This window comes from Haliaeetus albicilla, chromosome 1 (genome assembly GCF_947461875.1).
Source record: "Haliaeetus albicilla chromosome 1, bHalAlb1.1, whole genome shotgun sequence".
Taxonomy (NCBI): domain Eukaryota; kingdom Metazoa; phylum Chordata; class Aves; order Accipitriformes; family Accipitridae; genus Haliaeetus; species Haliaeetus albicilla.
This window is the reverse complement of record NC_091483.1, coordinates 32308092-32321969: the sequence shown is the minus strand read 5'-3', so window position 1 is coordinate 32321969 and position 13878 is coordinate 32308092. Positions and strand designations below refer to the sequence as shown.

General features: G+C 40.0%; 1 protein-coding gene across 2 annotated transcripts in view; it reads left to right on the top strand.

The window, feature by feature from the left end:
• Positions 1 to 13878, top strand: part of GRID2 (glutamate ionotropic receptor delta type subunit 2) — a 737357-nt gene that overhangs the window by 632449 nt on the left and 91030 nt on the right. For both annotated transcript variants that reach the window (XR_011324830.1, XM_069784511.1), the window contains exon 13: positions 5214 to 5409. Coding sequence is in view for 1 of the 2 variants with exons in the window: in XM_069784511.1 (XP_069640612.1) it covers positions 5214 to 5409 (196 nt within the window). In the remaining variant the exon portion in view is untranslated. The remainder of the gene's footprint in view (positions 1 to 5213; positions 5410 to 13878) is intronic.

Genomic DNA, 13878 nt, shown 5'->3' with positions numbered 1-13878 from the left:
TATTGTAGTTAATTTGTATGGGATAATATTGGTATTTTCCCAGTAATTATAATGAGAAAAAGACTTACCATAAATACCACACATAACATTTTTCCCCACAATGCTCCATGAGCGATAACCAAAAATAAGCTGAACTTTGACCTGACTGCATGGTCACTTCCCTAGGAGTAGAATTTTTCTATATACAAGCTCAGTTAAAGGTATTTTATTTTATAACAATTTTTTCAACTATATCTTCTTTTTTATTTTTTAAAAATTTTTATCATTCATTACCTTATTGCTTCAAAATTAGAAATTCAAAGGGATGAATGTTTTAAAATGTGGGATTATAATTCCCTTACTCATGTTAGATCCACACTTTGCTTTGCAGGTAGTTCAACTGAGATCAGTAAAACTATTGCAAAATTAAATCCCCATCCAGTGTGGATAACGGTATCAGCATTTGGGCATCAAAGGATACCCCATGGGAATTAATCAGATTGACAAATACTTTTTCCTTATTTTGAGATCTGGTGTGGCAGCTGTGTGGTGAGACTGGGTGACATAGTGAGGCTGGGCATTTATGTCTCCACTAAATGTATCGGTATGAACAGAGAATGGGTTGTTTAATCCAGGAATAAAGGTACATCAAACAATGTGTAACCTACAAACTAGGCTGGAGGCAAAGTAGTTATAAAAATTCTTTCTTCTGGAAAGGAACCTCAATAGTTTAATAATTTTATTAGTTCTGTCAAGGTCTGTCATTTCTCTTTGTTTTGCTGTACCTTAGCTGCTAGGTTGTGAATGTCATAGCAGTAGTCTGCAGAGTTGCAGGTTATAAAAAACAGATTCTAAAAGAGGTCATATATATTATGATCCCATTTGACATGTTTGTGTAAGGGGATGAAACCACTGATGTGATAGGTCTTTTCCATTTTTGCAGCTTGCCTATGCAGCAGCATACGCACATGTATACCTCAGAGGCTGCAAAACTTCTTTCTCACTCCTCAGCGTAGGGTCAGGCGAACCAAAACTTGGGATTTCCTGCTGACAACAGCGTTTAGTGCGTCTGTAGAGTTTCACTCATACTTGTCTTGCTTCTTGTCCTCTTGCCATCATTTTCTCAGCATAGAGCAGCACCTGCTGCAACTGTGAAAAGATGCAGAGCAGGGCAGCTGAGAGGCATCCTGTGTTTTAGGATAGCACACCAAACAGTAAAGAACTGCAGACTGTAGTTAATGCTAGACTTGGCAGCTACAACATGCCTTCCTGAAGGCATCAACATAATTCTCCTTCTTGTTATTTCCCTGCCGGTGATGCCTTTGTGTGTGATGGCACTCTTGCTTGCTTTTCAGACTGTTTGTAGTACCCTTCCCATACCTGATGGTAGTACGCTTGTGGACTAACAGTTTGTGTCTTGTGTTGGTTTGCCTTTCTGAAAATAGCAAGGTTGCTTTTAAAGCCACAAGCTATACAGAGGAGCTGGTTTTCTTTTGTGCTGTTTCTAACCGTGCTGTTTTGTGGCAGCAGCTACACATATCATTTGTATACCAGTTAGCAATAATATTTCAGAAAAAAATGCTGTTGCTTGTTATATTAGAAATTGTATGGCTACACAGAGTCTTGTAAAGTAATGATTGCAATTTTGCTAGGTGTCGTCACTTGAAACTGGAGACTCAGTAAATACTTTTTGTATACTTTTCTAGCCATATGTATGACAAATAACACAGCAATTACAGGACATTACAATATGCATCCTGCGACAGTTCATTGCACTTCTCATCACTGCCAGGAGATACAGAAGTGTATTGGCGGCAGCAGCAGTAACACAGAATGGGTGAATATAGTATGTTGTATTTATCTAGTGCCTTTTCCAGTGATGCTTCTGACAGATAGATAGACTGTCAATGCAACAGTAGTACACCTACTTCTACACAACACATTGCCTAATGGTGAAACAGAGAGAAATTCGCACCAAGGCCCACCGCTGTCTACGAGGGTGCCTTTCTGCAGAGCTGCACCCCAGCCCGCATTGTTGCAGGGGATTATTCCTCCCCAGGTGCGGGGCTTTGCATTTGTCCTTGCTGAATTTCATACCACTCCTGTCAGCCTATTCCTCCAGCCTTTCAGGTCCATCTGCACAGCAGCCTGTCCTTGAGCAATTGGCTGGTCCCCCAATGTCGTGTCATGTGCAAACTTGACAACAGGGTGCTTACTCATCTCCTCCAGGTTATTGGTAAAGACATGTCCCAGGTTAGACCTCTGTGGTACCTCTTACTAGCCTCCATGTGAGCTACCCTTTGAGCCTGATTATCCAACCAGGAATTTATCCAGCTGGTTTACTACCCAGCCAGGCCTAATGACCTAATTTGGATACAAGAATATTGTGGGAGAGAGTATTCAAAGCCTTGTTAAAGTAAGGCAAACTACATCCATTTCTCTAGTCTTGTCCACAAACTAAATCATTTTACTGTACAAGGCAACCAGATTGGTCAGCCATGACATACCTTTGGTAAATCTGTTGTCTGCTCCCACTCAGCTGCTTCTCCTTCATGTGCTCAGAAATGTGCTCTGAGAGGACTCACTCCACGATGTTGGATGACCCGCCTTAATTCCATTAATCATCTTTTTTTAATCTTTTTTGAATGTAGTCTGGATGTTTCCTTTCTCCAGTGGTCGGGGATGTCCTCCAATTTCCTTCACCTTTCAAAAATTAAAGCAAGCAGCCTTGCAAGGACATTGGCCAGCTCTCAGCACAGTTTGATGCAGCCTGCCAGGTCCCATGCACTTCTATGGATCTAGTGCTCTCAATCAACCCCTGCCTTGTCTGGTTGGGATTTACCTGACCACCAATGGCTTGTTGTTCATTGCCTCCTTGAACCCTGCCTCTAGTCACAGAGACCTTGGAGACCTTACTGGGGAAGAGTGAGGCAAAGAAGGCATTGAGCACCTCAGCCTTAGCTGTGTCTGCTGTCCCCCTCAACAGATCCATACTTTCCTCATTCTTTTTAGTTCTGCAAAAGCTGTTCTTGTTACCCTTGAAGTCCTTCAAGAGCACCCACTCTAGCTATTTGCTTTCCTAATGCTATCCAGAGTTGCCAGGAAGTGTTTCTAAACTCCTCCTTTATATCCTGTCCATACTTCCATCTTCTCTATGTTGTTTGATGAGATGAAGGCCTTTTCGAAATTCTTGGGTTTGTTTAGTAATTCTAAAGTGTAATAGATGATTGAATTGCTTTCCCTGGAGAAACCTATCTGGTGGCTATGTCTAATCTTCAGTACTGATCTTTAGAAAAGTATCAATCCTTATTTCAGTTTATTTATTAAAGCTAAGTATAACATCTTAATAGTTTACTTTTGTAATTCCCCTGATTACTACTAGAGCCTTTTAAAAATATTTACTGCTTCCTTTTCACACACTGGTTGTAATGAGGTTTCATATTTTTGCTAACAGCTCAGCCGTTTCATATTTAAGCTTTCAGAACTCATAGGTGTTTATCTGGACTTGATAATATTATTTTTTTTTACTTTTCAATTACAAATTAGCCACAGTACTTATTCTCCTGATGCCTTAGTCTACTAGAATCTTAGATTTTTCTTCCTAGAAAAGGGCATGTCTCAGTTCTCTGCTAGAAGAACAATATACTTGGTTTCAAGAAAAGCTTCATTTAGCAGCTCACCTTTGATGATCCCATATGTGTACTGATTCTTTGCAGGTTCCCTGCTGCTTATGTTCTTGAAGAGGAATGCCATCTTGTTGGAGAAAGAGGAGAGGATTGTGGGGTTTTTAATACCATTAGTTATTTACTCTTCAAAATTAAATTTATCCCTTCCTTGTACTTGCTATATGTTATCTGCTTAGAATTTAGCTCTTGTTCAATGTTTTTCTAAGCCCATATGTCTGAATTTCAAAGGATTTCTTTTTGACTCAACTAACGTCTAAACCCTTGCCATTGAGCTCTATTGATTTTTTCTTTTCCTACTTTCTGTTGTGTTCAGCAGCCTACAATATCCTTTGAGATCCGATTACTGTTTTCTTCAGTGCCATCCCTGGAACACCTAAGAATTCCTTCCCCCACACACACCCCGTAGAGCCATTTTCACAATCCTCTATATTTATGTGTTTCAGAAACACAACTTGAAATTTGATGAGTTTCCTACATTTGTGCTTGCGTTTTCTGTGGCTGCAGTGAGCTTTTACAAATTGCTATTGCCTACTTTAAGACAGCATCAGCCCCTTGATTTGTCCTTACGTGTCATCCACTAGATTTGTGCAGTTTATACAAAGTTAATTTGTGCCAGGAAAGCTGTAATGGGTTTTAGGCAGTAGACATACTGCAGTAGTTATTTTGAAACTTTAATGAATGCCTTTAAAGAACCAAAAGTACCAGAGAGCAATTCTATAGGACAGGAAAATAAAGGCCAAGAGGTAAGGAGACTTTAAAGGGTTCTAATATACCTTTTTAAGTCCAAAACAGGGCTGAAAAAAACATATTTGGGATGCTTTAGAAACTTCTAAACTGGTTAATTTTTCTTCTTATAGGGTATGGATGAGATCATATGTAAAGTAGAACAAATTTATTGGACTAAATAACAGGAATTGTAATGAAAAGACAGCTTATGAAACTGCAACAGAAATCTTCCTATTGCTGAAAATAGTGTGGGATGTGACCTGTGTGATGGGTGCACAGTTCAGTGCAGGAATACCACCAAAAAGCTGCTCTTCACTGTGTAACCGAGTAGCACATAGAAGTACTCAGCCCAGGTGCTTTGGGCTAGATTTGGTGAGTTCTGGTGCTAACACTCCTGCTCCCCAGCAGCAGGGTGTGTGGTGGCACCACACTCTCATAGGTGGTTACCCAACTTCTGTTGAACTTGCTGCGTATGGCTGGAGGGACTGTAATGCTCCCTTCTCTCCTTTGCCCCTGCTCAAAGGAGCTCAGTATTTGGCAGGATCCTCTTGCTCCTTCCGTTGTTCTTTCTTCATCCATTTTCATTTTTTCCAGCCCTTCCTTTCACTTCATGTTCCTCCTTGTGTCTTAAATCATAGAAACATTTTTCAGTCTCACTTCGTCTTTTAAGAAAAAAAGAAAAAGAAAAAAAAAACCTAACAACAAGAGAAACTGGCTTGACAGCCATCTTCCTATATGTTGCCCTTTGCTAGCCTGCAGCTCTTTCCTCTTGAAAATGTGGCTTCAAGTCTCCTGTGTCTCTTTTCTTCACCAACAATTAAGGTCTCTCCAGGATCTCTCAAGACAGACGGATATTCCTTATGGCACTGTCTTGGACTCCGCAGTCTATGAGCACGTCCGAGTGAAAGGGATGAATCCTTTTGAGAGGGACAGCATGTATTCCCAAATGTGGCGGATGATTAACAGAAGTAATGGCTCAGAGAACAACGTCTTGGAGTCGACCGCAGGCATTCAAAAGGTACTGGTATGACTTCCTTTTTGCTTCCCATTGGAGATGCTCTGCTATAATACCACATTTGTTTAATTGTTGCTTTTAACTGTAAGGGATGCATTTGCACTCAGATAATGATCATGCCTGGTACCAGTTTCTGCAAGCCCATTGCATTGGCATGGAGGATTAGGACTTCTGAGCTACGTAGCTTGTTTTCAATGACTTTTTAAAATGTAAGTACCTAGAGTGTTTGCTCTGAAAAGGATTTATAGGTACGAGAGATGATTAATGCATTTGTCAGGATGCAATATGGGAATAGGATCGCTGGACTTATAAGACATGGCAGTGTACTGTACAAAGCTTAAAGCACTTTGAATACAAGACATTGATTAACTTATTTTTGTAGACTCCTGACACTGAAAATCTTGGCTTTCAGTTGTAGCTCTGAGTCATGTATGTTTTGAGAGAGGCAGGCAGAAAAAGAGGATCTGCGTTTAAAGAGTCTCACAGCCACCTTCTGTAGTGGGTTAAGCCATGGGAAAATATTTTGAGAGCAGGAGTCAGTTTTTGTAGGCACATTTGTGAATGCAATAGTTCCCTCCCATTTTTTTGGTTGACAGCTACAGCTTTTATAAGAACACTAATCCATGATAAAGTTCAGTATGAGGGTGAATATGGGTTAATGAGTGACTGTATACAAACTTTTTCCCTACCATTGTATCTTCATATTCAGAGTTTTAAATCAAATCTGAGAAATATCATATTTTATATATTTTATTTTAAACTTCAAAATGTGAAGATTGATTAAAGTAAATATGCATGAAGTTGTGTGTTAACTTGTTTTAAGCTTGGGTTAGAGATTTCTAAAAATCCAGACAAACCCTGCCTTTTGTCCCCACCAAAATCCATTTGCCAGGAAAACCTGTAATTTCTGGTGTTTTCACACTGGATACAAACATGTAAGAGGAAAGAGTATGTTAAAAAGAATGATGAAATCACTGGTGATCTCTTGATAATAAAAGAACTACAAAATAACAAAGATTCTTCAGAGTTTGAAAAAATCACTAATCCACCCTCTGTAAAACTGAGATCATATTTTCTCCTCTGAAGGACTAAACAGCATGAAAGAAGAGGCAAGAGAGGCCCTGGGGAACTGCACTTTTGAAACCCCTTTAGATAAAGTCATAAGCTGAAAAAGCAAGAAAAAAAAGACAGTCTGAAAATGTATTGGCTAGAGGAAATTGCTTTTTTTGAGAAAATATATTTTAGCTCAGTTTGTAAGGGGCTGATAAAGCTGGGTTTTGCCTTTTGTATGAAAAAAAAAAAAAAAAGCTGCCCTCCTCCTGGTTTGCCTTTCCACGTTATCCTAAGGGTTTCAGAAGAATCAAAAACCAGAGCACGTCAAACACAGCTGTGTTGACTAATGGCTTTTAGCTGAAAAAAACAACTGGTGTATCATGCTGGCAGGTAATTCCAGATTACAGCCTTTGGTTTCTCATTCCTGGAAACATGGCAGGTTTTGTCCTAAAACCCACAAAACCAGAAATATCCGAGTTCTTTAATTTCCTATGCCTTTGCTTCCCAGGAATAAGCACTTGCAAATGATGAAGTTGAAAAACCAAGTTGCAGCATGTTAGCAGGCCAACCACTCTCCAATTTTAAGATATCAGAGGGCTCAGACCCAATTCTAATGAGCATACACATCCATCTATGTGTGCGCAGTGTCTCCCCTTCTTTTGCCTTACAGGAAGAAATGACTCAGAAAAAGATTATTTGCCAGTTGCTGTTCACACAGATGCTTTTGGGAGATTGTACTTGGCCTGCTCAGGAAGAAAGGTAGATGAAGAATGTGATGTTAAAAGCTAATCTTAGGCAAGGAAAATTAATATTTTAAAAGGTAGCTGATAAGAGGCAGAGATTATAATCTCTGTAACATACTTCAAAAAAATGAAAACATTTCAGAGGAAAGAATTCATGGGTCCCCTTGGCCTATTTATATAATTCGTAATGTTCTTCAGGGCCTTGAACGAATTTAACTGGCCACATCAGAGCTATTAACCAGATTATAACCCTGGACAAGCTAAGCCAACAGGTCTCCCTCTGTGCTTCATTTTGTTTCTGCCATTAATCAGCACTAAAGCATGACTGAACAGCAGTTTGTCCAAGCTCTCCAAGGTCGTTGCCTCCGCACATGTTCCTGGAGTGCTAAGTGAGGGCTTAGGCTTAACAAGTGCTTCCAAATGGGTACGGGGAAAGGGGTTTCCACTAGGCTGCCTAATGACCATGAAGGGACTGTGATAGGAGGGACCACCATGGGAGAGAGGTGTGCAGGAAGGATGTTATGGATGCGGCGGACATGCTCTTCTTTAACAACACTCCCTGCTGCACCTTCTCCAAGGTTAAATGGGGTTTGCAAGTAGCCATTGCAGAAGAGGCTTTGCCAAACATTTCTGTTAGATCTTAAAAGTCCTTTAGTTTTGTCTTGCTTTTATTCTGCAAATTACAGTGAGGCTGGCACTCTTTTTATTCTGAGGAAAGTAGCAGTTTAATACTAAGGTATATATAAACAGGGGGAAGGGGAGGGGGATCAACTGCTGATTTACTCATCGCATCATCCCGCTCACTCAGCAGGACTGCCTGCTTGCTGTACCAGTGACTTCATGGGGAGTGGCACCTGTGTGAGTGAAAATACAATACAGCCAAATGACAATGATTGCGTAGTCCCATTTTGCATCAGGAAATCTACCACTTTGACCTGCTTTTCCTGGCAGGAGGGCAGGCCAGGCAAGAGAAGTAAGATGGGAAGATCATGCCACTGTTAGTTTTCAGGTTTTGATATTTATTGGTCCTGTTCTTCTCATAAATCAGGTTCATACATATCACTGTGTGTGCTCCTATTCCATCCATAGTGAACAGCTATATACACCATCAGGTCTGGTTAGAGAGCAGCTGGGTAATTCACCCTGAAGAGAGAGCAGAGTTTTAAATACCTCAAACAGGAGACAGCCTGAAAAGCGCAGGCACTCTAGATATTTTTTGCCACTTATTGTCTCTTCCTTTCTCAAAAAAGCAACAAAAAGCAGTTGAAGATCTGAATTGAAGGTAGGGAAGCATTCAGTTGTTTGTCTTCCTGCCCTGCCAAATCAAAATTGATGGGGAGGTAACTGTATTCCTATATATGCTTGGATTATTCTGGAGAATATTCACTTTTATCTTCTTTTTTTCTTTATTATTCCCAAATGTTTCATGTTTCTCAAATTGATTTTCCTTTTTTGCATAGGTTATGAAATATGCATCTCATTCTGTCACAGGAATCTCTATTTTCACAGAAGTTATTTATTTGGAGAGGATTTACAGAGCCCTAAGTCATGCCTGCTTAAACATTCATTGAGAACTCCAAGAAAAATCATTTAGGCTTAAACATATCACATTACATACCTCTTTATGTCTTCTTAAAAAGCACATTACCCTACTTAATCCTTTACAAGCACCACAGGCTTTCCTATCCTTGGAACTATTCCCATTTAAAATATAATGAAGTGCTTCCATTGTGCCCCTGTCTGCTCTTTCTTCCCTAGAGTATAATAGTGCCTAATGCCCTATCCTACCCACCTTGTTCCTCTGAACATGATACCATAGCCTACAGCGTCTGCATTTTTCTCAGCAGTACAAAGTGGAAAATTCCTTTCCCAGGCTGCATATGAAGAATCCAAATGCGTTTGAAACCTCTGCCTCTTTAACTCTATCTGCCAAATATTTAGCCAGTAGGAAACTTGAGAAATAATGCTTCTGGATGGTGCATTAAAAGAAACTCCTCTTAGGCTCTCATAATATTTCCTCTTCAACTTGCACACAGTATCAAAAGGAATTTGCTCTTGAGATTTTGATTTTCTTGTGATCCTACTTACATTGCCAGTAGAGACATGCTAGCAACTGCTGAGCCTGTCTGTTTTCCCTGGACAGTGTGGATGGCACTTTTACCTTCCTGAGACTATTGTAACAGTAATAATATTGTTTAAACTACCTATGAATAGGCCATAACAAAACTTTGCTAAGGTGATTTGTCTGGGGAGGAAAGGAGTAATAATGATTTGCGATTCTGTGCTAGAACAAGTTATTAATAACTGGACATGGTTATTCTTAATTTGTTTTCAGCAGTAGCAACAGCATGAAGATTTCTATTGATAGGCCAAAAAAATCCTGAATTAACTAATTATCTTGATTTACTCACAAATTTGCTGTTGGAATTGCCCTTCTGGTGGCAGATACACTCATCACAGCACAAAAAGATCTAGTTAATACATGCAAGTCCATACGTCTTTGTTGTGAACATTTCTGACCATGGAGTTGGCCAATGAAAAGACACTGAAAACAAGAGAAAATGAAAAAAGACTTTTTGGATACTGGATCTGTACTGTGATTCAGCAGTGCAATTTATCTATTTTGGAATTGCTGTCTCCTGCACAGTCCATGACTTGGAGCTGACAGGTGCCTGGGGGTACCAAATGCACCTGCTGTCCTTACTTGGTATTATCATGGGTGGTCTGGCTCCATCTTATTTGTCATATAGCATCCTTTTCCTGGAAAGCAAGTGTCAACATAAAACCTGAGCCAGATTTACCAGTGAAGTGCTGTTAATAATGACAGGAGGAATGCCTGATCCACTGACACTAGGTTGTTTAAAGTCTCATAGCCTGTCAACATGTCAGCTTATGGGGGTAGGGGAATGGGGTATATTTCATTGCAAAGCGTATTTCTCATAGCCTTATCAAAAATTGGCTTCAGTTTGCATGAGCCAAAAGAATAATCAGCCTGGAGAAAGTTTGGTGGTTGTTTTTTTCCTGTAATCCTGTGTATCCTTGCTTCCATATCTTGGGCTTAAACAAACTTGCAGCAGTGCAAAAATTCAGAATCCTGACCAGAAAACACTGCAAACGCAGTGTGGTGTTACTTTCAGGCATTACCAAAAGCCTAATAGTTATCTGGATTAGCTCAGGGGGTCAATGTGTTTTGGATGTATAATAACGGATCTGTGACAGTTAACAGAGCGTGACGAAGATTCTGTGCATAGCTTTAAAAATTAAATGTAAAACTGTTTTCCTGCTGCCTCATTTTCTCAAAATTCAAGGTAGGCTCAAGAAAAGGCTTGCTCTCCCTCACGAATGTTCCTAAGCATATATTAAAGTTCAATCTAACTTTGACTTTCTAGAGTTTTCACATGTTTTATCTTGAATAGAACACCTGCAAGTTATTTTCTGCAGAGTTTAGCTTTATTCCAACAAAAATTTAAATCAAAATTTGAGTCATCTTACATGTCAAGAAATGGATCTACACAGACATGTGTTCATCCAACAACTAAGCAAGCCAACTACTGCTGTATTCCTTTTGTCTCCAAAGTTTCCTGAAAATTTTATCTGAGTTCATCTCCTGTTTCATCTTACCTGCTCCGGAATGTACCTTTCCCCTTTTGCTCTCACTGAAATGCCATCCAAGTTGCTCATGACTTCTGTTCAAAGGTCAGTCTGCATATGCCTGCCAGTCACTTTAACAGCCTCAGATGTCACTGACTGATGTCCTGCTGTGGTGCCATGCTAGTCTACCTTCCAAGACTGTCTTTGCTTGCTCTATCTCTTCTCTTTCTATTGTTTTGGAGAATTTTCCGGATCTGTTCAGTTTTTGTGGGCTATCCTACATCTAAGACCATAGTCTTTTCTATCTGTAGCTCATCCCTGAGTATTCTCAAGTCCAGACAAATTCAGCTAGTGGCTCCAGGGAGACAACCTGCAGTTCTGCTTCTCTTACACTGAACTGAGCTCCTTTTATCAGCAATAAAATTTTTGTGTTTTCCTCTACTGTCTTTTCATGTCTGACCACTAACTTAGTTCAACCTCAGACCTACAGTAGCTGACCTCATCATCTTCATTTTCTTTGCTGTGGCTTTCTATTGCTTAAGCTTGTGTTTAAGTTTTGCCAATTCACCTTCCATAACATGTCTGTGATTTACCCATACAACCTCCAGACCATTGCTTCAGCAGTTTTCAATGTTATTTTCCGGGGCCTTTATAAAGCACTCTTTATGCATTTAGTTCTATTGAAAATGCTTCTGGGAAAAAAAAGAAGAAAAAAAGAAAAGTTGTCTTGAGTTTCAAGGCCCTTTGTGGTCATTCTGACTCTCCCTGTAGCTTTCTCATTTCTGAATTGGAAATCATTCGTGTAAGCTTTCAGTGCAACTCCTTTTTCAAGCAAGAATCTTTATGTTTCTCCAAGGACTCTTCTGTAAGGTATGAAGTTTTCCCTCAAGACAGTAGTGTTGTCTTTTCTGCAAACTCCTTAACACTCTCCTTTGTTATTGCACTGATAAAACCTTGACAACTAGGTCTCTGGTGTACTCCGATCACTACCCATCAACTGAGCAGCACTGTTTTGTTGTTTCTTTATGCTCTTTCCCTTCATTTGGCTTATTTTATAACTGCCAAATAAGAGGGGAGAGAGGAACTCACACTATAGTCATCTAAATACCATCATAGATGTGATGTGGGTGAAACCGAAGCACTACTATACCTTAGAATGAACTAAGTTAATGAACACGACCATTATCAGATGAAGAGTATTTCTCAGAAAACAACCTCTCTGTGTGTGACCTTTCAGCCTTCATCCTCAAAGTAGAGCTACAGCCTAACTTCAAAAGATGAGCATGGGAGCTAAAGTTTGTAACAGTCTGATAGAATATAAAAAGATGGGAAGGGGGGGCGGGGGGAGATATTATTGAGCAATCGGTCCTTATCATCTCTCATTTTCTCCAGCTTCAGTGGTGCCAGCTACATATTTCTCTTGAATTGCCTCATTGATTAACGTAATTGTATTAGTCTCAGAAACAGTTTTCTAATCTTGAAGTTTTCTGCTTATTTTCAGAGAAGGTTTATTTGCCTGAAAGCTTGGTTATTTAGAGGTCTCCCCACAGATATATCCCTTCTTCTGTTCAGAGGTAATTCTCTCTTAAAACCTTACTTCACTTAGATCCTTAAACTGTCATGGCTACAACGATACTTCCATCATGTGTAACTTTAGGTGCCTAATTTAGGTGCCCAAGTTTCTTTCCTAGCTATCATAGACAGACAATTTCCTTCTCTAGAGAGTGGTTGAGAGTGCCTAAGCTGGGAACCTATTTTTCTTGGTGGCTTATTTTGTACAGTACCTATCAAAATAAGATCATATTCCATGACTAGAAACTGCAATAAAAATAAGAAACAGCAAAATATACCCCAAGGAACTAATTTTGCTCAAATCCTGTAGAATTGCATTCTGCAGAGAGCTGAGTCCAGACTTTTCAGCTGGAGAAAGGATGGCTGACAGCCCTTTGAGGAGTGAGCGTGGGATGGGGGGGTCCCCACCCTTCATCCTGATGGCCAAATACAAAGCTAAGTACTTCATGCCTTAGCCTGTTTCTAACCCTGTAGTCATCTTTTTACACAGCAAAACAGTCCAGAGAGGAAAATTGATTTCTTTGTTGGTAGAGATTTCACTTGGGGTTTCTCTTGTGTAGAAGTGGACTAATTGGGATGGTGTCATGAGAGAAACACCTGGAGTGCATCCCTGTCCCAACGGTAGGAGACCAGCTCTGTAGAGTGCGCGTAGCTGCCATTGTAAGGCACATGGTGCATTGCCAGGTATTTGGTCTAAAACAATCCACATGCACATGCAAAAAGTAGAATTAATTTTGTGTTAAATAGCCCTCAGTCTCTACCTGTAGAGAAAATGGATAGGTGTTTCCTTTTTTTTTTTCGTTTCTGGAGAACTTTGGATATTTCTGATAGGTGGGAAAGGTAGGATCGCAACACCACACTGACAGTGAGTGTAGCTAGTCCACAACATGCAGAGTAACTGCTGATGGCTATCTGTATGAGGAGTTTCTAGCTGGCAACGCTTAGTTTATCCCCCTTATAGCTCCTTGTGCCTTTTTCTGGTAGTGTGCAACTTTGGGAATTGCTGCCAGGGTGGTATGTATCCCCATTTGTTTCCATGGCCATATCACATCTGAATACCATAATCCTGAGATTTATATGAGAGAGACTTTAAATTTCTGAATAACTAAGCAGCATGAGTGCTGCTTTCATTTGCACTGGCAAGTGATTAATTGTAGAAATTCCGAGCTCCCTCCTGAAGCTGGGATTTTTAGGGGACGGGAAATTTTGGAAGGGAGCAGGGAGTAAGAAAACTGACAATTAGAAAATAATTTAAGAAAAAGAGTGCATTTGCAGTCAGTGGTTGTAAAAGCTGAACATGAGTATGTCAGGATAATGCTCAAAGGAAATTTTTTCACTAGCATTATTTGTTGCTGAAGTTTTCTCAGCTGGCCATACTCAGTATGAGGGAGGCACCTATTAGAAAGGGTGGCATAAACAGGAAAGGATGCTGAACTCATCCCTACAAATGAGTTGCTTAATTTGTGCATGTTAGGGTCTAACAGAGCAATGCTATTGTCGTATTCCGTAAAAA